At 43.3% G+C, this 26,325-nt stretch overlaps 1 protein-coding gene across 5 annotated transcripts in view; it reads left to right on the top strand.

The window, feature by feature from the left end:
- THADA (THADA armadillo repeat containing) overlaps window positions 1–26,325 on the top strand; it is a 288,553-nt gene that overhangs the window by 190,730 nt on the left and 71,498 nt on the right. Inside the window, exon 31 of one of the 5 annotated variants that reach the window (XM_073339067.1) lies at window positions 5,724–6,067. The exons of the other annotated variants lie outside the window; for them this stretch is intronic. Coding sequence (XP_073195168.1) covers window positions 5,724–5,787 — 64 coding nt within the window. The 3' untranslated portion in view covers window positions 5,788–6,067. Of the gene's footprint in view, window positions 1–5,723; window positions 6,068–26,325 lie in introns of those variants that run through there. 5 annotated transcript variants of the gene reach the window in all.

The raw sequence follows: 26,325 nt of genomic DNA, 5'->3' as shown, positions 1-26,325 counted from the left end.
TACCCTGAGTGGGGTTGATTACCCCAGGCCTGCCATTGCCACAGGAGGAAGCACTAAATCTGGTGAGACAAGGAGGTGCCTTGCCACAACCCCTAAGGATTCCTGTGCAACCCTCCACTCTTGGTTATTTGGAGCATAGCACCTTGGGGGAAGAACTCCAAACTGCCTTCTTATAAACCACAGTCTGCTTCTCAGCCCTTTTACCATCACAGAGTTTGAGCCTCCCAGCACAGCAGACAAAACATCCTGCCATTGTCCTCTCCCCAGTCCTAGACTCCTGCCAAGAGATCATTTTGATAGGACCCTAGAGAGCTGCCAAGTAGTCTCCACTTCTATCAGTACCCCTTTTGGTGGCTATCTGGCCTGTTTCTTTCTGTCATGGTGTCATATCAGACAGATGGGTCCTAGAGATCATCTCCACTGGCTACATGATAGTTTCTTTCCATTGCTTCCACAAAACCCACTTCTTTGTCCCTATTCAGGGACCTCTCTCACAAGAGACTCCTCAGAAAGGGGATAGACTCCCTAATCTAGCTAGGGGCTATAGAACCTATGCCTCCTCAGGTTTTTATTCAGGATATTTCCATGTCTCGAAAAAGAAGGGGCGCTGGAGACCCATTCTGTATCTCAGACAACTGAATGTCTTTGTACGCCATTCAAGGTTGAGGATGACAATCCAAGTATCTATAATCCCCTCCCTAAACAAAGGTGATTGGTTTGCAGCTCTTGATTTGAAGGATGCCTGTTTCACATATAGACATTCATCCAGCCCGCAGAAGATTCCTGCACTTCATGGTGGGTCTAGAACATTATCAGTACAGAGTTCTATAGTCTCTTGACAGCCCCCATAGTTTTCACAAAGGTGCTATCTATGGTAGTAGCATACTTACATCACCAGGGCAGCCCAGTCACTCATAGTGGGAGGTACAGTCATCGGTCCTTTTCCCTTCTCAGCCTCCTTAGGACTTCAAGTAAACAGAAAAGTCCACTTTAGTTCCAGTGTCAATTACAGACTTTATCAGAACTCTGGACTAAATTTCAGTGACAACATACTTACCTGTGGACAGATTCCACATAAGGAGGGATTTCATCTCCTGGCTCTGGTGGAGTCCTCAGGCAATAGTTAGATCCCACCAGGATGTCCTAAGCCCCATGGCTGCCTGCACCTACATGACTCTTTAGCAAGGCTCTGCATCATGCACTTTCAGGCATCGTTATGGACAGTCTACACGCCAAGCGGGGAACCTGGACAAACAAGTCTGTTCCCCTCAGTGACCTGATCATTCACCTAGGGAATGGCAAAGAAGCTGTGTGCGTAGGCGTTCCCTTCATTCTTACCCTCCCACCTGCAAAGATGGCGACTTTGGTTGGCTCCTTACTGGAGAGGGGAGCACATCTGGATGATCATATGGCTCAAGGTTTGTGGTCCCAACAAGAATCCAAGATGCACATCATCTCAGACTGCAAGCAACAGACAAAGCCTGCAAAAGATTCCTTCCTTTCCTCTGGGCCCATAGGTGCTGACTCTGTGGGTGCTCCGGGCTGGAGCACCCACGAGGAAAAATTGGTGGGTGGGCAGCTCCCCTCCCTGCCCGCTGCCTCCGCCTCCTCCCCTGAGTGCGCTGCCTCCCCACTTCTACCCCTAGCTCTCAGCACTTCCCGCCGCGAAACAGCTGTTTCATGGTGGCAAGCGCTGGGGAGGAGGGGGAAGGTGGTGTGCTTGGGGAAGAGACAGGGCCGGGGCAGGGATTTGGGGAAGGAGTCCAATAGGGGCAGGGAGGGGGCGGAGTTGGGGCAGGGGCTTTGGGGAAGGGGTTGGAAAGGGGGTGGGGCAGGGATGGAGTCAGGGCAGGGCCAGAGGTTAGGGGGCGCGAGCACCCACCAGCGCTGGGAAAAGTTGGCGCCTATGTCTGGGCCCTGCACATTCAGATCATGTTAGGCAATAGAATCATAGTTTACTACATAATCAGGGAGGAGTGAGGTCCACCCCTTTCACACGGGGGTAGTCAAACTCTGGAAGTGGTACGTCTGATACCAGATAACTCTGTCAGCAGTGCACCTCCTGGGAATACTGAACACTTTGGCAGACAGACTCAGCAGGCACTTTCACAGGGAACACTAATGGGAACTGCGTTGACTCAGTAGCACAGAACATCTTCTGGGAGTGGGGATTCCCACTGTGGGTCATCTTCATCTCCCAAGAGAACATGAAATACACAGCCTACTGTTCTTAAATAGTTTAGTGTCCCATTTTCTGAAGGGGACACATCCCTAGTTCAGTGGTGAGAGCCGTTAATGTATGCCTTCCCACCCATATCTCTCTTACCTTCAGCCCTGAGGAAAATCAAGTAGAACAACCTATCAGTAATCCTAGTGGCACCCTGATGGCTGAAACAGTTTTGGTTGGTATCATGTCCTAAATCCAGCTGTTTCTGAATCTGCTGAATCAGGAAAAAGGCAAGACCAACCATCCCAACTCAGCATCCTTCCATCTAACAGCTTGGTATTTGAGTGGATGATGAGTTTAGAAAGGTCACGTTAATAATAATAGGAAAATCTCTGTGAGAAAACATTATGCAGCTAAGTAGAAGAGATTGTATGTCTGGTGCCAGCATCATCAGATACCTCCAGAGGACTGAGTTCCCTACCAATTTGGACTATGGCCTTTCCCCAGAGAAGTTGGGCCTATCTCTGAGCTCTCTGAATGTGGATTTAGGAGCAATCAACACCTTCCATTCTTTGGTGGAGAACTGTTCAGTCTTCACCGACACTATGACTTTAAGGATTCCGAAACCTTTATCAGAAGCTTTCGTCTGGTACTGAAACTGATGCAAACATCTTGGCTTCCTGCTACCTTCTTCATCCGTCTATAAAAGTGGTTTTCCTCACTGTGATTATCTCTGCCAGGAGGGTCGGTGAGTTTGGAGCTCTTATGGTGGACCCTCCCTTCACAGTCTTTCATAAAGATAAGGTTTCTTTGAGTGTGTCTACACTGCAGCGCAAGTCTGGGCTCAGATTCAGGATTGAGCCCCAACCCCACTTCCGTCTACACACTAATTTCTCAGGCTTGGACTCAGAGTCCTAGGACCTTGTGAGGGTAGAGGGTTTGAGTCCAAGTCAAGCTGAGGCCCACGTCTCAAGCTCTATCACTTTGCTGTGTAAATGAAGCCCCTCCCCAACCCTCCGACATCTGCCAGAAGTATCCCACAGTACTTCTGGGCCAAGTTCCTTTATCCTCTCTCTCCCAAGAATCACCAATTAACTCCAGGGAAATAGCAGCAACATTCCCCTGGTAGCGCAGCAGCTCTGCAAGTCAGCATTTAACTCTTCTACTTTGTTCTGACCACTGAGCTGCAAAAACACCTGAGGGGGAATCTTCTGCACTTGCAATGGACATCAAGCAAAAGAAGTCTTTTGCAAAGGGCCCTGCTTCATGGTCACGAGAGCACAGCCAGACTTTGGTTAATCTCTAGTATGAGACCAGGACAACAGATTTTAGTTTTGGATTTTAGCAAAAATATTAGGAATGACCACACATACCAGCAAATAGTGAAGAATCTGCCAGTGCTGGAAATTTACCAGACTGTCGACTAGTGCATGGAGTGGATTAAATGGTTCAAAACTGAGTACTGGGAAACCAGGGGCCAGTACCAATTGACACTGCTTGTATAAAATCTTCTAGTTGCAGGTGCACCAACAGTGGAATACCAATAGGGTTCAGACATCTCAAGTAACTTGTTACTGTAACCCCTTTCCCTCTCAGGGCATTTCCTGAGGCTTAGTCGTCTGCCCTAGCATTACCAGGCTGCGCAGCTCCCTCAGCTGTTCATTAGTCCCCAGGAAGTGTCCTGCACCAAAGTCATTGTTACTATTACAAGATGAAAATGGAAAAACAAATAGGCATATGGATTCTTGTTAGTGGTTGACTCGGTTTCAACTGGCATATACAGGGTAGTTCCAGAGAATAAATACTCCATACAGAATTGGCCGGATGGGGAAAATAAGTGTCGCTCCATTGCAGTAAATGAGTGAGGTTCTGGCTTTTTTTCTCTCTCTTAATCTATCTAATCCTTCTACTTTGTATGGTCCCTGTCACTATAGTACTCTAGCACCTCCCAAATATTTAAAAATAACAGTAACAGTCCCTTTGCAAATGTTTCCAGTAATATCATATGATTAGAGCTGGGCAAAATTTTTTGCTTTTTTGCCTGTAATGCAGTTTGGGTCAACTCGAAACTATTCGTAAATTTGACAGGTTTGCGGCTCTGGGCACTATTGCTTTGGCTCATTCCTTAAGTACTTTAAGGTGAATTTCATCAGGTTCTGCTGAACTAAATACATGTAACTTATCTAAATATTGTTTAAGCAGTTCTTTCCCTATTTTGCCCTGAGATCTTTCCCCCTTGTGTTTAATATTCCTTATGGTCACAATTAACCTTTTAGTGAAGAGTTAAGCAACAAAACTCATCTCAAAATATCGAAATCCTCTGTGAAACAGAATTATCTTTCACTGCATAGGTCTAGTCCCATATGTATGTCCTAGAAAGGGAGAGAAGCAGAGTACAGCAAAGAATTACCCGTTTTTGTCTTTTAATTCTAAGTATAAAAAAACTTGTAATATCTCAGATACCACAGTGTGGTGACTCTTGGCAAACATGATATTTTGTGGCAACCAGTACTTATTTGCAATGGGTAGAAAAGCTAAAAATCATGGGGAAATAACATTTAAACATTCTTTAGTCTTGTATTATCGCCAGTAGTTTCACATTCTGATGTGATTTAAAATTAATTTGTCCTTTCTGTACTCATTCCGCATGGTTTCTAGCAACTTGAGTTAAAATACACACTTCCACTGTGCTCTGGTGCCATTCTTCTTGAGAGCCTCAAGCACTTATGATTCTGGATGAAAAGAGTGGGTCTCAAAATTATGAGACCAAAGTGTGCTGTTACCTAGCAACAGCATTTAGATGCATGAGCTAATTCCTGCTCCAGATATACTTAGCTGTCAGAAGGACTGTCCTTTTTTTCTTTTGGGGGCTGCAGACAGCAGTATTATTTTCTAAACACTTAATTTATCAGCGTAAAAGAGACTGAAGCATTATTGCATAAATACTGTAGCACTGTAATTTTATTTTTTCAGGCAAAGGCATGTCTTTAGGGAACAAAATAAGGTTTTTTCCCTCTCATTGCCCCTAGTAAGCTGATTTTTTCCCAGTATGTCTTAGAAAACTTCAGGGTTTTCAGCTGGAATTTTCAGCCTATTATTAAAACAAACTTAATGGGAGTTTTTTCTTTGTGCTCTTTGCTGCTAAGGCATCAAGGGAGGAAGCGCACATATATTTCACCTCATTTAAGCTGTGGCTTCTAATCTTTCCCTCTATTTTCTTTCTTTCTTTCTTTCTTTCTTTAAAAAAAAAAGATACTTTTCAAACAGCTAAATCTTTATCACTACCCTTTTTGGACAAATATTAAAAGTAGGGGGGTTTATTTTTCAGGTTGAGTGAATTTGATGCTTATTTTCTATCCTTCCTATTTTCAACATTTTTGTGAAGGTGATCTTTTTTAAAGTTTTCCTCCATTTTGTTCTTATAGTTTACATTTCATTCATTGCAGCATTTTTTCTTTTTCTAAAAAAGATTATGTTATGCCTTTCCCTCAAGTGCCACAAACAGCAAAATAACATTCTTTTACTTTAACATTTGTTAAAATTATATATTTCCTAGTGTCGGAAACACAGAATATTTGAAGAGAACAAGAAATGTGAAAATCTTCTTGCTGAAGAGCTAAGGTTATGGAAAAATATTCTGGTGAAAAGCAGGCAGAAATAATCAATATTTCAAGCTGAACCTTTGAAAGAGTTGCTGAAGATCAAAGCTCTTTCATATGGGAGAAACCAGTAAAAATAGTTTTTGCTTAACTGCGTGCCAATGGGTTAAAAGACCAACAGTAGGTGCCTTCTACTTTATAAATATAGAAAGTTATAAGTACAATCTGGAGCTATTAATTTAAATAGAAGCCCATGGAAATATCTGTCTTGTTTCACTTGTGGCCTTTGGCAAGGCAGAATATTGCTGTTGGAAGATTTGTGAAATGTTCACTGCCCAAATTTGCTATGGGATGCAGTGTCTCCAAGTGTCTTTAGTTAATTTTCTTAGTTCTTCTTAAGGGAGGAGAATGAAGTGTCTTTTAGTTCTTGTAAACATCTACAGTATATGTTCAATCTTTCTTACACATCAGTACATTACATCGCACCACAAAGGTAGTGTATCAGTTCCTAGCTAAAATCTTCTTCCTTGCCCATTTTCTGACCAAGTAATCCCCCTCTTCAAAATCCTCTGTTGCCCCTCCCTCTTCCACTGCATCAAAATCATGCTCCTTATCATTTTTATAAGTCCTGTATGACTTTGCCCTCTCCCCACTTACTTGCCTTTGTCTCATTTCATTTTTCTGCTTCTGTAATAAAAGCTCTTCCCTTTTATGTCTGAGACACCTAGCACATATTAAAATATACATGTATAACTTTCTTGTCCAGGATATGTTTCATCCAATAGTGCAAAATTCACAGCAGGCACAAAATCTGTACAATAACTATGTTCTTAGGCATAGCTCCTCTCTTGTACCCAGCATATATAAGAATGTTATTTTGCAACATATCAAATTATGTGCCAAATTAATCTCTGATTTTAACTGTATAAAAATAAATGGATTTTCACCTGGGATGAATTTGACCTCATGAATTTTTATAAGTCACTAAGGGGAACTGCATATGTTTCTCCTGAAGGGAATGAAAAACATACAACAGAATTGTGGCCCTGACAGAGAACAAGGCCGTGACAACACACACCCACCCCACCATCTGGTCCAATTCATCAAAGACAACTCAAAACACTACATCTCCAATAAAAAAAAAAAAATTCTAATGGAAAAAAGAGAAAACTGAAAACTCAGAAAGCTCTCAATGGCGTCACAATAAAAAGAGTTTTTGCAGCTTTTCCTGAAGCAGTAGTAGGTTCCATGATGTTTCCAGAAAAGAAAGCACACAAAAAAAAGTGCATGATAGCAGCAGCAAAATACTGGTGATGGCACACAAACTGCAACCAACACATTGAAGAATTTTTACGTTGGGGAAACAACTTTCTCTGATGCACAGTTAACAGCTTTCACGTATGGGGAAAATCAAGCAAAGGGACCTTATAGAATCATAGAATATCAGGTTTGGAAGGGACCTCAGGAAGTCATCTAGTCCAACCCCCTGCTCAAAGCAGGACCAATCCCCAGCTAACTCATCCCAGCCAGGGCTTTATCAAGCCTGACCTTAAAAATATCTAAGGAAGGACATTCCACCACCTCCCTAGGTAATGCATGCCAGTGTTTCACCACCCTCCTAGTGAAAAAGTTTTTCCTAATATCCAACCTAAACCTCCCACACTGCAACTTGAGACCATTACTCTTTGTTCTGTCATCAGCTACCACTGAGAACAGTCTAGATCCATCCTCTTTGGAACCCCCTTTCAGGTAGTTGAAAGCACCTATCAAATCCCCCCTCATTCTTCTCTTCTGCAGACTAAACAATCCCAGTTCCCTCAGCCTCTCCTCATAAGTCATGTGTTCCAGTCCCCTAATCATTTTTGTTGCCCTCCGCTGGACTCTTTCCAATTTTTCCACATCCTTCTTGTAGTGTGGGGCCCAAAACTGGACACAGTACTCCAGATGAGGCCTCACCAATGTCAAATAGAGGGGAACGATCACGTCCCTTGATCTGCTGGCAATGCCCCTACTTATACATCCCAAAATGCCATTGGCCATTCGTTGACTTCCATGATTCGACGGTCTCTACCCAGGCCTTTTCCTTCCACGGGGAGGATGGACAAGAAGACCACTTGCACCTCAAACTCCTTTATCCTTCTTCCGAGAGCCACGTAGTCTGCAGTGATCCGCTCAAGGTCATTCTTGGCAGTATCATTGGTGCCTATGTGGAGAAGCAGGAAGGGGTAGCGATCCGAGGGCTTGATGAGTCTCGGCAGTCTCTCCGTCACATCGTAAATCCTAGCTCCTGGCAAGCAGCAGACTGCAAGCAGCAGTTGCTCCAAGAAGGTTCCACCATGGCAGTAAATGGCCACATCTGTACACTGTTACTTGATGTGTTGTATTTGTGTGCTGACATTCTTGAGTTTCCAGGCACCAAACAAAAATTCTTTGTGTTGGCTCCATATTTCATCTAGGCAGTGACACTTGATATTTCCGAATGCACTGCTGTTAACATGTCAGTCTGTTGACTGTAGTGTTTGCTGAATAGATGAACATCTTGTTACATGGTTAACAGCATGAGTGTTTAAGTTTAAAAATTTATAAATAACACCTCATTATTAACACCTCATCATGAGCACTGGAGGAGGTTTACCTCTCTTTTGCTACTTTTGTTTCAGTCTTTCATGTCTCCACAAGACAAACGCTTACAAATTGAAGGTTGTCTTTTTCAATCAGGAGGGCAAAAATTTCTTCAAGTTTTGGTCCCTATGTGTATTCTGCTGTGGGTATAAATGGGCTCCATGCACCTGAGAGCAGAGAATTTTTTTAAGTAGTGTCCGTTGATCCACACCTAGGTTCCCTGTAAGCTGTGTAGCAAGCTATCGAGGGCTGTGCAGGCGGGGAAAGGCGCCTTTCCCCCGGCCCAGCCCTGCCAGAGCTGCCGCAACCAGGGAAGAGGAGCCCCTTGCCCAGCCCTGCTGGAGCTGCAGAGGAGAGGAGAGAAGCCCCGCCAGAGCTGCCGGGGAGAGATGCCCTTCCCCAGCCCCACCGGAACTGCCTCTTAGCCAACCCCGAGCTGTTGCAGCGAGAGAGGGATGGGGGGAGTCCTCTCTCTGCCGCAGCTCCGGGACAGCCTGCACCCCAAGCCCCGCATCCCCACTCCACCCCAGAGCCCGCACCCCCAGCCAGAGCCCACCCCCCACACTCAAACCCTTTGCCCTAACCCTGCTCCCCCTCCCACACTCCAAACCCCTTGGCCCCGGCCCCATCACACATCACCTTCATATTGGTGCACATAGCAAAATTCATTCCTCACATGGACGTAAAAAATTAGAGGGAACACTGGTCCTATGTTGTTGTTCTCCTTGTGCTCCAGGATGAAAGTAAAAGGGGCACTGTGGACTGATGCTGCTCCAGTTCCTTCTTACCGCTGCATGGCCCGAATCAGAATCTCCATTGTCCGAAACTGCCTCTTCAACATAAATATTACAATGTTTTATATATAGTTAGTGTTGTTAGTAGTTTTACAAGTTTAGCTAGCAGTTGGAGGATTCCCTGGAATGGGGATTAAACTAATTTCCCCATCACAGGATTGAGATAATGCCCAGGCTTCAGGGCTTCAAAAACTGTCTCTCTTGCCCTCATTCCTTTGCATTCAGCAATGACCATCAGTGCTGCCTCTATTGCCTCAGAGAAGCTCATTCCTCTGCTAAGTGCAGTATCTGTCGCTCCTTCCCCAGACAAATGTGGCAGGTGCAAGGACCGCATTTTGGAAGCACCTGATGGAACGTGCCATGAGGCCTCAGTCAGATCCGAGCTAGGTAGCCACGCCACCCCACAGCGTACCATCAAGAATTGCACCTCCTAACTCGCTGTCTTGACTCAGGAGTCGGAATGGCTAGTATGAAGAACTATTTATTTGTCTGGGCCTTCTCACAAGAGTAAGAATAAAAGCAGATCCCTCCAAAGAGAAGGAGTCCCTCCCCAGCTCTGTCTAGGTTGAGCAAATCTTTGCACTCAGGACAGAAAGACTTAGATCAGAAGACACATAGAAGCAAGGCTCCTTCAGTATCATCCTCACATTGTGATCAACACAGGCCATGGTATACCAGCCTAGACAAAGCACCAGAAGACAAGGGACCATGAATCATCTGTAACCACGAGGACCATGCTGTTGGAAACTCATTCACAAGTGGTATTATCACAGCCCCATAAGAAACTACCGATTACCAAGAGTCTCTTTACACTAACTTCAGTGGTGCAAGGCAACGAGAAGCATCCTTCGAAGGCTCCGGTATCTTAAACCACTCCAGCGTATCCTCTGGATACTTCATCCTCCCGGATTCACAGTCTCTTAAGTTGCTGGGACTGATCCTCACCAGGGAGATTCCAATACCTGTAGACATCATGGACTCAGGGAGAAGCCCATCTTCCATCCCATCCGCTAGCCACAGCTTCTCGGTACCAGTACAACCTATGGAACCAGACCCGACCTCCTCCTCATCAGGGGAGTCGGATGTACTGGTGGAACTGTCTTGCCTTCCACCAAGAGTTCAGCCCAGACAGAGAATCAAGAGTCTCCTGATACAAGTCTCAGCTGTTCAAGTGAGGACCCCCTTGTGGGGACTGAGGGTACCCAATGCCTTGGATACTACCACAACCTAAGTTTGACCCCTCATGCTGACCTAACTGGGGGCAATGGGACTTGTATGCGCAGCGACTGGAGTCTGTGCTATCCAATAGGAAGTCTTACCATGCCTCCTGTCGAAGAGGCCAACAAGACTCTCCTGAGCCTATGGAAGAGGAGGACAATGAACAGGATCCGCTAATACCACTGATACTGACAGGTGTATCATGTTCCTTGCGTGATGAGGTGGTTACTCCAGCTTCACCATCTCCTCTGGATGATTACAGACGATTCAAAGAGCTGCTTCGGAGAGTAGCAGAAGAGTTTCAGATCCCCTTAGAGGAGGTCCAGGACTCACAACAGAAGCTTCTGGACAGCCTATGGGATCCAGCTGAGTAGCACTCCCAGTGAATGAGTCCCTACTGGAATCAGTAAGACCTTTATGGCATACGTTGGGTACCTGTGCCCAAACCCCCAAGAGAGAAGAAAAACAGTAGAATCATAGAATATCAGGGATGGAAGGACCTCAGGAGGTCATCTAGTGCAACCCCCTGCTCAAAGCAGGACCAATCCCCAGCTAAATCATCCCAGCCAGGGCTTTGTCAAGCCTGACCTTAAAAACTTCTAAGGAAGGAGATTCTACCACCTCCCTAGGTAATGCATTCCAGTGTTTCACCACCCTCCTAGTGAAAAAGTTTTTCCTAATATCCAACCTAAACCTCCCCCACTGCAACTTGAGACCATTACTCCTTGTCCTGTCCTCTTCTACCACTGAGAATAGTCTAGAACCATCCTCTCTGGAACCACCTCTCAGGTAGTTGAAAGCAGCTATCAAATCCCCCCTCATTCTTCTCTTCTGCAGACTAAACGATCCCAGTTCCCTCAGCCTCTCCTCATAAGTCATGTGTTCCAGACCCCTAATCATTTTTGTTGCCCTTCGCTGGACTCTCTCCAATTTATCCACATCCTTCTTGTAGTGTGGGGCCCAAAACTGGACACAGTACTCCAGATGAGGCCTCACCAATGTCGAATAGAGGGGGACGATCACGTCCCTCGATCTGCTTGCTATGCCTCTACTTATACATCCCAAAATGCCATTGGCCTTCTTGGCAACAAGGGCACACTGCTGACTCATATCCAGCTTCTCGTCCACTGTCACCCCTAGGTCCTTTTCCGCAGAACTGCTGCCTAGCCATTCGGTCCCTAGTCTGTAGCTGTGCATTGGGTTCTTCCGTCCTAAGTGCAGGACCCTGCACTTATCCTTATTGAACCTCATCAGATTTCTTTTCGCCCAATCCTCCAATTTGTTTAGGTCCCTCTGTATCCTATCCCTGCCCTCCAGCGTATCTACCACTCCTCCCAGTTTAGTATCATCCACAAATTTGCTGAGAGTGCAATCCACACCATCCTCCAGATCATTTATGAAGATATTGAACAAAACCGGTCCCAGGATCGACCCCTGGGGCACTCCACTTGACACCGGCTGCCAACTAGACATGGAGCCATTGATCACTACCCGTTGAGCCCGACAATCTAGCCAACTTTCTACCCACCTTATAGTGCATTCATCCAGCCCATACTTCTTTAACTTGCTGACAAGAATACTGTGGGAGACCGTGTCAAAAGCTTTGCTAAAGTCAAGAAAAAATACATCTGCTGCTTTCCCTTCATCCACAGAACCAGTAATCTCATCATAGAAGACGATTAGATTAGTCAGACATGGCCTTCCCTTGGTGAATCCATGCTGACTGCTACTGATCACTTTCCTCTCATGTAAGTGCTTCAGGATTGATTCTTTGAGGACCTGCTCCATGATTTTTCTGGGGACTGAGGTGAGGCTGACTGGCCTGTAGTTCCCAGGATCCTCCTTCTTCCCTTTTTTAAAGATTGGCACTACATTAGCCTTTTTCCAGTCATCCGGGACTTCCCCCATTCGCCACGAGTTTTCAAAGATAATGGCCAATGGCTCTGCAATCACAGCCGCCAATTCCTTTAGCACTCTCGGATGCAGCTCGTCCGGCCCCATGGACTTGTGCACGTCCAGCTTTTCTAAATAGTCCCTAACCACCTCTTTCTCCACAGAGGGCTGGCCATTTATTCTCCATGTTGTGATGCCCAGCGCAGCAGTCTGTGAGCTGACCTTGTTCGTGAAGACAGAGGGACAGTACTTCACTCCAGCTGAGGGAGTGGAGTTCTTATTCTCTCACTCTGCCCTGAACTCCTTTGTAATCCAAGCAGCCACAGAAAGGTCCAGACAACAGCACTGAAGGGTCACACCTGTAGATAGTCAAGCCAGGCATTTGGATCTTATGGGAAGAAAGGTGTTTAATTCCACTAACCTCCAATTTTCAATTTCTAACTACCAGGCTTTGTGGCCAAATACATTTTTTGAACTATTTTAAGTAAGTTCCTTGACTTTAAAGACAAGTTACACCAGGAAGATATGGCTCAGTTCCAAGCCCTTATTGATGAGGGCAGATTAGTGGCAACAACCTCATTACAAGCGGCTGTCGATTCTGCAGATACGGCATCGAGATCTATGGTAACTGTTACAGTGATGCATTGGAAATCTTGGCTACACTCTTAGTGCTCTCCAGGAAGGTGTGGAACACTGGACAAGACTTGCCTTTTGATGAAAGCAATCTGTGTACTGAGAAGACTATAACAGAGTTCAAAAAAGAACTAGGTAAATTCATGGAGGATAGATGACTATTAGCCAGGATATTCAGGGATGGTGTCCCTAGCCTGTTTTGCCAGAAGCTCGGAATGGGCAACGGGATGGATCACTTGAAGATTACCTGTTCTGTTCATTCCCCTGGGGCACCTGGCATTGGCCTCTGTTGGAAGACAGAATACTGGGCTAGATGGACCTCTAGTCTGACCCAGTATGGCCATTCTGATGAAGACAGATGAATCTTTGCATTCACTAAAAGACTCCAGCAAACCTTTGTTCCCCGAGTATATATACGTCATCCCCGAAGAGGAAATAATAGAAGCTGCCTTACACGCTGAGGCCTTTACCCAGCCTCTCGCCCCAGCCAAAAAAAATATTTTTGACAGGATGCTGTGGAGCTGCAGACCAATGTTGATGCCATCTCCACCTGATTCTGAGATCTGCTTTTGTGGATGCCTGGTACGATTTTTCCACTACTGAAGAACAACAACACTGGACAAGTGCATGCTGGATATCATCCATTCTGGCTATAGCACTGAATTTCTCTCCCCACCACAATCCCCTTCCCTGAAGCTTTTCAGGGATCATTCTCACGAGGAGATCCTCATTCAGGAGGTAAAATTCCTCCTCCAGTGGGGAGCAACAGAGCAGGTGGTACTTCAGCATCAAGGAAATGGGTTTTATTTCAAATACTTTCATGTGGATATTCACCCTTGCCATGGAAGATTCCTCAGATTTGTGGTTGGTCCTGACCACTGTCAATACAGGGTACTCGCATTTGGTCTAGCAGCTGCACCCAGGGTCTTCATAAAAGTGTTTTCTGTTGTAGCAGCACTATTCAGACGGGCAGTTCTTCCATCTTCCTGTATCTAGATGACTGTCTTCTTACAGGCAGGACTTGTCCAGAAGTCATTATGTTGGCCTTGTCACTGCTCTGTCTCCCAGCTTCCCTGGGAATCTCTGTGAACATGCAAAAGTCTATCCTGATACCAACCTAGACTGTAGATTTTATAGGAGCGACCTCAGACTCACAGCAAGGGCTTTTTTCCCTATGGACAGATTTTGGGTTATGCACAACCCTTGCACATCACTCTGTATTTGCCTTACTCTACTGGGTCATGTGGCTTCATGTACTTACATAGCACCATTCACCAGACTGCACCTCCGCTGCTTGCAGGCTTGGCTTTGAACAGTCCATATACTGAGCAAACACAGCATGTACACTGTAGTGAAAATCCCTATCAAGATAAGGGTTTCTCTGATTTGGTGGAAAGAGCCTTCACGTGTATGCATGGGCAGTCCTTTTCTATCCCTTGCACCTGACAGCACAATAATCAGAAGCCTCCTTATTAGGAGGGGGGGTCTCACATGACCAGTCATCCAGCATGGGGCACTTCAACACCTTGGGAAACCAGAATGCATGTAAATTTCCTGGCATTCAGAGGAGCAGATCAAGAATCTTGCAGGGCATTTTTACTCTTAATCCAAGCTCACCATGTTCTCATAATGTCAGACAATATGACAGCCATATTCTACATAAATAGGGAGGAGCGAGATCCATTCCTCTGTGTAAAGAAATGTCCAGTCTGTGAAACTGGTATATCAAAAACCCAATGCCCTACCAGCAGTGTACCTCCCAGGAATGCAAAATTCACTAGCGGACAGACTCAGCAGATACTTTGCCACCAATCACAAGTGAGAATACACAGGTCAGTGGTGAACAGCATCATCGCTAAGTATGGAACCTCCTGCCCCGGATCTGTTTCCTTCTCAGACAAACAGAAAATGCAGCATGTACTGTTTCAGGGAAGCTCAGGGCCAATTCTCCAGAGGTGATGCTCTCCTACTTCCTTAGAGAGACTGTTAGAATTATGCCTTTCTTCCTATCCTGATGCTTCCTCTAATATTGTGGAAGATGCTCTGTCCTGTTGAATGAGCCATTCTCATCATACCCAAATGGCCCAGCTAGTTCTGGTTCCCAGGTCTCCTGAATATGTCAGTCTGGCTGCTCATCAGAGTTCATCCTTATTCAGATTTCTTGGTTCGAGAATGGCAGAGTCAGACATCCCAACCCAGAAGCTCTTCTCTTTAGGGCTTGGTATTTGGATTGGTATTGGGTCTAAAATATTTCTGTCACAAAACTGTACGAACTATTCTTACTAAGAGCAGAAAGGACTTGAAAACATTACTTAGCCAAGCGGAAGCATTTCTGTATCTGGGCCCACCACCACCATATTTTTTCCGAGACAGCAGGTATTCCTGATATTTTGGATTACCTCCTCACCCTCAAGATGTCTGGTCTTTTCCTTAGCTCGACATGGGTTCAGCTGGTGGCAATCAGTGCATAGACTTACAGCTGGAAGGGACCTTGAGAAGTCATCAAATCCAGCCCCCTGTGGTGAGATCAGACCAAGTAAACCTTGACCATCCTGACAGATGTTTGTCCAACCTGTTCTTTAAAAGCTCCAATGATTGGGAATCTATAGCCTCCCTTTGGAAGCCTATGCCAGAGCTTAAGTAAACGTATAGTTAGAATAAACTTTCTGATATCAAATCTTAATCTCCCTTGCTGCAGATTAACCCCCTGTCTTGTTCTGCTTTCATTGATTGCTGTCCTCTTTAATAACAACCCTGAACATATTTGAAGACTGTTCTCGGGTCTCCTTTCAGTCTTCTTTTCTCAAGACTAAAGATGCTCAGGTTTTCTAAACCTTTTATAATTTGGACTCTCTGAAATTTATCCACATCTTTCCTAAAATGTAGCACCCAGAATTGGACATAGCACTCCATCAGAGGTCTCACCAGTGCCGAGTAGAGTGAGACCATTACCTTCCATTTCTTACATATGACACTTCTGTTAATACACCCCAGAATGATAGCTGTTTTCACAACTGCATCACATTGTTGATTCATATGCAGTTTATGATCCACTATAACCCCAAGATCCTTTTCAGCAGTACTGACATTTGCCCTGTTTTTCCCATTTTGTAGGTGTGTGTTTGATTTTTCCTTCCTAAGTGTAGGACTTTGCACTTGTCTTTATTGCAGTGGTCACCAACCAGTTGATTGCAATCTCTGGCGGCGCAGCGGGGCCAGCCCTTAGCTCCCTCCCAGAGTCAACACCCCAAACCAGCCCTGAGCCCCCTCCTGGAGCCAGCACCCCATACCCCCTCCTGCACCCCAACCCCAGCCCTGATCCCCCTCTCAGAGCCAGCACCCACACCCCCTCCTGCACCCCAACACTCTGCCCCAGCCCAGAGCCCCCTCCTGCACCCATACTCCCTCCCAGCATCCTGTACCCCCTCCTGCACCCCAACACTCTGCCCCTGGAATCTGGAGACCCCTCCTGCACCCAAACTCCCTCCCAGAGCTTGTACTCCTCTCTAAATATTCCTGGTCAATCACCGTCAGGGCTGATTCCCCACTCTGGCACTTCGAGTGCAGAAGGTGGGGGCCCGTAAGGATTCTAAGAATTAATACTGGCCACTCCAGGCTGGTATTAAACTCCCAAGGTTACAGCTTCTCTCTGACGTTGGATGGGTAGATGCTGCCACCACCCAAATGCAAAAAAACCCCTTTTTGACCCGGGAAGGTACACTTGGGAATTCCTCCCTGTGGGGTACCCTCAAGCCTTTTCACACACCCCCTCCGGGGAAGAGCTGAGAAAGAAAACAAAGGAAAACAGCTGTTGCCACCAGCTAATTAAACAACCTATGCACAAACCTTTTAGGACACAAAAACCCAATCCTGTTCTTAAAAAAAGGAAATTTTATTAAAAACAAAAAGAAAGAAAATACATCTGGAACTTAGGCTATTGCTAGATTTAAAAAGAGCAAATATAATAATTAAGCATCACGAATGATTTTCTTGAGGTCCAGCTTAATGGTTACAAACAAAACAAAAGCATTTGGGGGTTAGCACAGAGGAGTCCACAAGCCTTACAGAAATAAGAGATAAACCTAATTGTGTCTTTTTAGACATTTCCTGATCTACTTACATATCTGGGGTTTCAAATTGAGTAGTTTTTAGGTATGATCTGGTGATTTTCATACCTGGTTCACAGCTTTCTGCAGCTTAGCTTCAGCCCTGTTTTCGCTCTGTCCCCTTTCTCTGAAGAATAACAGACAGATAGACAAAGGGAAAGTTTTTTCCTAATTCTAAAAAGTTTTAGCCCTCCCATTGGCTCTTTCGGTCAGGTGCCCACTCCCTTCCTTTTACTTATGGGCTTTTTTTAACCCTTTACAGGTAAAACAAGTAGAGAACAGCTACTAACCGGGATTTTATAGCTAACTGTCTGGGAGGGTGTCCATTAAAGGGAGCTACCCCCGCCCTTCATTTATCTCAATCACCCACAGTGGAATACACATAGGGACCAGCACTCAAAGAAGAGAGAAAAGTTACCCTTCGTAACTGAAGTTCTTTAAGGTGTGTGGTCTCTATCTGTATTCAACCACCCGTCCCTCTGCTTTGGATCATCTCTGATTTGTGGTAAGAGGGGGAACTGGAGACACGTCGGTCCGCACGCCACCCCTTATACCGTTGGCCTAGAACATTAGAAGATTAAAGGTGCAGGTGCAAACCAACAGATACTGCTTACAAAATTCTTCAGTCTCAAGTGCATGGAGTGTATGCACCCCCACAGTGGAATACAGACAGGGACCACACATCTCCAAGAATTCCAGTTACAAAGGGTAAGCAACTTCCCTTTCTAATTAATTTTTAGTATACAGCAAATTTGACACGCCTCTGTTTTTCTAAATTATGCAAATCTCCATTGTCTTTGACGGTCATGCTGAACATTTTGGAAAGATCCACACCATGCTTAACCAATGTGAGTTTCACTTTTAAGTCCTGTCTTTACTATTTATAAAGCTACCTTGTTGGTGGACATTGTAGTGCCTAGCACAGTTAGAGTACCGTTCTAATTTGCCAGTGTAAATATACCAAGTGGCAGTCCCTGCTTATTTGCTATTTATGTACCAACTACTGTCTAAATTAAGTACAACTTTGTGACACTCCCCTTTTCTGCATCTCAGTTTAACTCTTGCTGAAGCAGAAGTCAGAGTTCTCTCTTTGCAGAAAGCGTTAAACCTTCAGGGCTATTGTATTCAAAACACTGTATGTAATATTGATAACATCTCCCAGTCAGTTGCAGGGGGAGAGTACCACTCAATTTTGTTAAACAAATATTTAATATACAAAAAAATTGTGAACAGTGTCTGGAATGCTTATGAATAACTTTTAAACAAAGCTATTAGATAGTAAATCTACTGGTATTTCTTATATACAGTTAGCAGTTAGCTAATAGCCAAATGTAAATGGCTTAGCCTCTAGGAGTGGCAAATGCTCCTCTCCCAGCTCTCCCTGTAGGTTCATAAAATACATTGCAACAAATAATACATTTGTCTGAGGACTTCTCTAGTAAGTACAACTGGAGTAACACTCACCTGTATCCAAGGTGGGACTCAGCCCTCACAGCAGACCCATCTCTTGGCCTGCATCAATCAGAAGCTGAGTCCACAGGGCTGTCTTTAAGCCTCCCCGTCCAACATTCTGATTGGCTCAACTGTTAGATAGTGAATATGTTTGGGGCCTGCAAGAGTGCTTGCCTTTAATGGAAACTTTCTGTACAGTTGCTATAACTACTGCTGAGCATTTCTAGTAACTGCCATACACCCTACTTGTGAATGTTTCTGGACAGGATGATAGGAACAGAGCAACACAAGAATGGCTCTGGCCAACTCTGTTAGAGTGTGCAGATTCATCAACTTAAGCTCCTTATGCTTTGACAGCTGTAAAAGGATCAGCAGGAATATTTTATTGTCAACTAATGATATCAATGCAATTTCTTTCCCATATCCAAGCTCATGAACAGATTGACTGTATCAAGGAAATTCCTGTGCCATAGCTTATGCTTTACTCGAACAAGTTACTGGAGTAACTCAGTAGAGTAGTAACTGGATGAAATTCTGTGGTATATAGGAAGTCAGGCAAAGTGATTTAATGGCCCCTTCTGGCCTTAAAATCTAAGAATTTATTAAAATATTTTCAACATTTGAGGGTAAAAAGCTTGCCAGAATTTGCCAGAAATATTTGCAAATTTTTACTCGCTCTGTTCTTAAAAATTAAAAGCCAACTGACAAATGAAGCCAAAACCAATTATATAGTATGTGGATTGTCTGCTGTAGTGGTTACAGGGACCCTCTGTCACGTTTCTGGACTCTCTGAGTGTGCTACCTCAAGTGTCAGGCTTTGTGCCTATACCTCTTCTGGATGGAATTCTGTTGTTCTCCCACTTTTAGACTCAGCCCTGTGCTACAGTACCCTGTGTATGCTCCATTCTTACCCTGTATGTCTGACCAAGTTTGGGCACCTGCAGTTGTTTGCTTTGAAAGTTTGTGACCAGTGGTAAGTACAGTGACCGGACAGCCTTCTTAAACCAAAGTATTGTTTATTTTAGCAGTAGGAACAAAGCATTAGAGAAAAAAGGATTTAAAAACAACTACTAGTCTATATGCATCTCTGTCTTGCCTAAAGGCTTATCTTCCCCTGATGATAACCTAGGTAGGCCTAACTTCTTCAGATGCTCTCAGCAGGTCCATGTGTCTCACTCTAGCTCCCCAAAAAACTATGCCCTAGAGAGAGGATCCCTTTTAATCCTCCCAGAGAACATAAGTACAGCTATACTGGGTCAGACCAAAGGTCTGTGTAGCCCAGTATCCTGTATTTCCACAGTGGCCAATGCCAGGTGTTTCAGAGGGAATGAACAGAACAGGTAATCATCAAATGATCCATCCCCTGTTGCCCATTCCAAGTTTCTGGCAAACAGTTCTTCTGTTCTTCTGTATTCATGGGTCTTTCCTGTCCTGGTCCAAAATACTTTTGCTGGTTGGCTGCAGGGGAGGCAAAATCATGAAAGCTAATAGTTCTGGCATTGTCTCTTAACAGTTCTCAAGTGTTTGCTGAGAGGTGGTTTATCATGAGCTATTCTTTTCTTTCCTGCCTGTTTTTCCGGACAGACACCTGTTGAGTTAAATCAACATAGTCACACAGAAAACACCCCAGTAACCATGCCAACAAAAGCTGTTCATAAATTACAGAGCAGCTGCCAATCTGCCACATCCCCTTAGTCTTCAATTTCACAATGATAAAGTTCCCTGAAATTTCTCCCTTTTTTTTAAACCATTTTCTGCTTTTCCTGCATAAAATGTATCTTTTTTGTTAGCGATCTAATGCCATTTTACAGGGAGAAAAAATATCCAATATACTATAGGCAGGAGCTGGAGTATCTCTTAAAATGCATAGAATAACAAAAGCAACTCTTTTAAGATCCAAATCCTGCCTTGCTTGCACAGAACAGATTTGTCACTTACCTGTGGCAGTGCAGCTATACGAGGAACTAGGTCACAACTTAGTCCACAGGCAAAACTCTGGTTGGTTCAGCAGGGTTGTCTAAGTTAAGTAATGCGGTATTTTTTACAAAGGCGTTACCAGTAGCATCCAATATGTTAGCCAGACTGTTAGAACAACCACCATTTTGTTTATCATTTCAATTACGGGAGGAGAAAATAGGTTAAAAATCAAAAAAGGACTGGGAATTAAATGAAATTACAGCAGACCAATTTATCTTCTACAACCTGACTGAATTTAAAGTGGAGCTTTAAATATAAATATATAGTTGTTGCTGAGCACTGTCTTTCACACACTTTTTTCTGTTGTGCAAAATGTGTGTGTAGTTTTTCTAAGAGGCTATCTTAAAGTTTAAGCAGGTAGGAAATGTTTGTGCCAGGAATTTTGGACATCTCTCCAAACTCCTGAAAATATTTAAAATTCCAGTGACAGTTACTTCTTCATGAAAGGTTGGGGGGAGGACTAGGTAGTTCAGTGAATCAACAGGTGACCTGTGGATGGTGAAATGAAAATCTGACTTGGGTCAAATGAGACATAAGATTAATTGTTATTCTAATTCTCCACTAGGCGTTTATGTATTGCCCCTCTGAGAAAGGCCTATGTGAGACTAGCTAGACCTGGTTTCCCTTACTCTAGCCACTCAAGTGTATCTTGGACTAATTTGACAAAGTACCGGGGGGAGGAAAGGGAAAAGGATTCTATGTAGGCTGCAAAATTTTGGCCACCGTTTTATATTCACTTCATTCAGAAGCCAATCCCTTAGTCAATTTTTAAAGCTGTAAGTAGGGGAATAAAGCAGGAACAATGAATTAAACCCTATACCTCTGTCTGAATGAATTATATTGGGCACAAATCTGTGTTTACAGCCTGTGTAGGTAGTTAGTTACTTTAGAGTGCACAGACTTGTGTTGTGCATTTCGCATATGAATAGGAATAGACCATGTGAATTTATCATAAGCATGTGTTCTCATAATAGAATAAAACTCTGGTCAGAGAGTGATTGTTGGGGTTAACCATGCTGACTAATGCAGTAAGAGCAGCTGCCAGATAGAGTTTGCCTATATAAGCCTGGACAGTGTCATAGTTCTCCGACCAGCAACTTCCAGAGTTCAAACGTATTGTAAACAGTTAACATAGAAAACAGTTAACCTCCCCCAATTAACGTGAGTGGGAATAAACCCAGAGCAGAGGATTTTCCTCTTATGAGCAGACCTTTGTGGTTAATTCAGATTGTGTTCTCACACACAGACTTTTGGGAAGTAGCAGCTACCCACCTGAGTTTGCATTGGGGTGGGGTAGGAAAGAGAAGGGAGGGAGAAGATAAGGTAATGGAAAATGGCATTTTGAAGAACCCAGAAATCAAATGCAGCCTCTGAAGAAGCCACACCTACTTTGCAGTGTCTAGTTAAAGAACGTGAGGCTTGCCAGGTGGCCACTCTGCACATCTCCCCATCCTCATAAGATTATTTAGTTTTTTTCCTGCGAGATAGAAACAAATGTTGTAGAACACACTCTAAGATTTGAGGAACAGACTTTCCAGCCTTCTTTTAAGCTTTGATTGTTGATCTGACCTATTGAGAGGTGGTTGTCTAAAATGTTTCAAGGCCTTTGTCCTTGCCAGCATTGAAGAAAGTCTAATCAACTATCAGTTTGTTCACACTGGAACAGAGAGAAATGAATATAAGATGACCAGGCCTCTAGGAGTCCCTGTGGCCAGCCTAACTGATCCTATTATCAATAACATTTACCAGGGACTCAGTAAAAGGAAAATACCTTTGCCTTAAACATTATTCCTCAAGGGGAAATTGGATGCCTGATTGCTCTTAAAGAGGAGAAAGAAGCTTTTTTAGAGGAATTTATATGTTTTTTGAAGGCTTCTTATTTCTGGGAGGGAAGCATGAGCAGGACAGGGACAAATCACAAGAGGTAACAAGTGAAAGTAACAAACCATGAAGAAACAGAAAGGAGTTCAGAGTTTACAATAATAAGATTAGATTGCTATTCAGAATGTTTTGTGCCCCTCTTGGCATCAGTGGTTCCAGTTTTTAAGTTAATATGTAATTTGACCCATAAGAATCAAGCCTCCAAAGCCCTATAAAGCAATTTGAAAGCTTTTATCCCAGTTTTTAAAATATCACTGAGATCTACAAGTAAACTTACGGTCTCATGAAAGCTGAGTTTAAATTTTATACACACAGCTGTTTTATTTATAGATATTGGCCACCTACTCGTATATGAAATTGCTAAAATATCTGTGCTCTGCGTTTGATTAGAAAAAATACTTTTACTCCAGTTTAACTAAATTAGATATTTAGAAAATATGAGAATTAATGTAGTTATAGTTCCTGTTCTGCTCATTATTATTGGAACAGTTACTTCGCAGTGAGCAAAAATAGCAAGTGCAAAGCAAATTACTGATTTTGAAAATATCTAATTTCAGTGGGAGGAAAAAAGTTCAAAATTAACGTATTATAAATTAATACAAATCATTTTCAACATTATATGCAGGAACCCTTGTGTGCATTATTTAAATATGAAATGAAAACATTTGTTAATATAAGGTCAGTTTATGCTTTTCTATAGGGAATCCTATGACCAGGAAACTGCATGAATATCCTCTTGTAGAGTTTCCTTTGAATTGTTTCATTGGAGGTCAGGAGTGGAGACCACAAAAGATCGTACTAATAGTGACGCTATGTAAATAGTTTCTGCATTAATAGCTTGAGAAGGGAAAGCCCTATGGTTTGGATGGTGATGAATACTACATAGGGTCACATTTCCCAAATGAATATAGATTGGATTTAAGGGTTTCTTCTGCTGAGTTTTGTGCAGAGGAGATTATAGGTGGAGAAGGGATTATGCACAGTACTGCATTGGTTCAAATCCCTCCTCCTTGCTCTGACAGAAATGAGGCCAAAGGATTGAGTTTTTCATTTCTTTACTCTCTTCCAAAGGAATCCACAAAGAGGATAGCCTGGCTTTCAACTCATTCATATCTTCTTTAAAAAAAGAAATAAATCAGTAATACAACAGATGTCTAGTTTCAGCAGTTAAGCCAGGTACAGTTGATACAATTATACACCTGGTCCAGTGAGCATGGAATGTGCTTGGCTAAATACTGCTAGTTTCTTCCAATAAATGCCTATTCATTTGGTGTTGGCTTTTGCAGGCCAGAATAAGCCAGCCAATGACTGCCTCATTTTGAACATGTCTTTACTATAAAAGGTGAAGCAAACTTTGTTTAAAAAAATATTTACAGAGCTCCAAACTGAGAGAGACTAAGATTAATTTCATCTTATATAAACCTAGTCCACAATCACTACTGCTTAGGGGAGGTAAAGGTAGAACAAAAATCAAAGGGGTTCCAACATTATTATGCATTCCAAAGCCAGCTGGATCAAAATGCACTATTGCACATTAAGATTCTGAACCTGGCAATTCAGATTTACATTCGCAGAGGGGGGCATATCTTGTGAAGGATACATTTCCTGATTCACATACCAATCAGTTTCTTGCTTTAAACAAATCACTTATTGTTATCCCAATGATATATTACTATATAACTGCTGACTTTAGACCTGTTCATAGAAATCTGAATGTGAGCACATAAAGATAAAGGGAATATTTAGTTTTATTAACGTTTTCTCTTAAAATTTTCCCCGGATTCTAGGAACTCAGGAAAGATTTCTTTTTTGCCAGTGACTTCAACTCTTCCTAATATTATATTCACGTACCAGAATTAAAACTACAACCAAGTCTCAGGTTACTGTTTCCCCAGTGATTTGTTCAACCTTAATGATATAAAATTGGCCAGTCAGTTACGTCTTATTGGTAAGGTCTAACTCAGAGTTAGTGAATGTTTGTGTTTGTTAGGGAGGGTGATGTCTGTGATTTTCTTTCAAGTCTCTGATCCAGAATTCAACTCCAGATACAAAGATGAAATTTCATTTGTCAGGAAACGCTTTCCCAGCCAGAAAACAATGTCAAACTTGAGCTTGCTAGTGCTTTCAAAACGAAATAATGCAGCTGAGGGCCTAATATAAACCTCACTATTTCTTCACACTTCCTGTTTCGTTCCTTTCAGTCATCCTAAGCCCCAAAACCTATGAAATTCCATGGTGAGCTAGGGGAACTTTTATGGGACTGTCTCATCTTCCTCATCAAATTAAAAGAATATTCTTACAAGGCCTTAAGTGATTATCTGTTGATCCCTACACTTAAGTAGTTTCTAGAGGCCTCCAGACACCTCTATTCTCCCGCCTTCTTCCTTCAGAAATCCCCATAATATCTCTTGGCTTGTAGCAGGCATCCTGTGTAGGTGTTTACTGGCATGGGGGGGAGAAGGGTGAATCCAATTCTCAAGATATCACTTGGGCTAACTTCAAACTGGCTTGTTGAAATACTAAACTACATTGGCTCATGGTGAAATCAGTGTCACTGACAGCCTATGAGTTGCATGTATCTCCCACATGGGCAGCTAACAGACCAACAGGGCATCACACAAAGCTACGCATTTTGGAATTAGTTTCCAGCTACCATATCACATACAGAAGTTGTATCTGACTAGTCCCAGAAATTCTGGAACCCTAGGAGAAGCAGGAAGTGACACAAAGGCACCACATGGAACTGTTAGGAAACCACATTTTCCCTCCCTCAGATATAAAAATCCCATCAAGCCGAAGTCCTGTGTATTTTTTTTATGAACAGCCTACTTCCTTTTCCATAGTTTGATCTGATTCATCATCCGGACTGGATGCATAATGTATTTTTTTTTTCATAAATTTTCAGATGGAGAGGAAGGTGACCTAAATTTTGGCCATTTGTCTGTGGACAAAAATGAGGAGTGCTGTTTTGAATGCTTATAACTCACATCCTTGCTACTGCTATGATTTCTGGCTAGAGACAAGTTTTCTGCTCGGCTTATTTACCAGGGCACCTTTAGATAACTACCTTTGTCATGGAAAGGGTGTGAAACGTTTTTATATGAATAGTAAAATAAAATGTAAGAGCACAGTTTCTATAGGAATCTGTGTGAGACATGATTTTAAATTATACCAGATGCGCATAACTGAAATATTTCAGGATCGGCCGTCCAGCTATTGGGTGCTGTGACATAAAGTCAGTTTCAGCATTGAGTTCAACGCTGAGAGTTTTTGTAACAGCTGGAGCAATAGTGGAATTATTCACTTTTGGAAAACTGGATTTTCTGCTGTGTCCAACTTGCATATTTTGCTAGGAATTTCACTCACATGTCCAAAGCACTGAAACAAGCCAACACCAAACATTTGGCTAACCCTAAGCTAAGAAAGCACCATTTCTAAATCAGAAGACATACACACAAGCTTATATGATGCTGTGGTGCTGCTGTTACTTTTTCCGTAAAGGTTATGTCAGCCAGTCTTTCAGAGAGATGGAATAGAAAGTGAACATTTTCTTTGGGTCAAAACGTTGTATAAAAAGTGGGAGTCTGGGGGCAGTTTTAGCTCCCATAAGGTTCTCTGTGGTCCAGTCGGACCTCTGTATGCCCACCATCCACACTGTTTTAATTCAGCTGTCTCCCAGCCATTGTCCTCTTCTCTCCAGATAACTGGATGGGACTATTTTGAGCCCAACATTTTGCTTCTTAATGTGTTCTGCAGGCTCACTGTTGAGTCATTCTCTTTCCCCATGCATTGAGCATGCTGTCTCTGAAAAGCTCCTAGTTTCTGCCAAACTAGTGTGTGAAAATTGAGAACACTGACACAATGCCAAGAACTGAAACTTGGCTGTGTAAATATTTGGACTTTTCTTAGTCCATGTGTGTAGCAGCTATTTTTTTTACATCTTTTTAAAATAGGCATAGTCATATTGAAACAATAATGGCTTC

Source organism: Lepidochelys kempii, chromosome 3 (genome assembly GCF_965140265.1).
Source record: "Lepidochelys kempii isolate rLepKem1 chromosome 3, rLepKem1.hap2, whole genome shotgun sequence".
NCBI lineage: Eukaryota > Metazoa > Chordata > Testudines > Cheloniidae > Lepidochelys > Lepidochelys kempii.
Note: the sequence above shows the minus strand (reverse complement) of the source record. Positions and strands in the feature narration are given on the sequence as shown.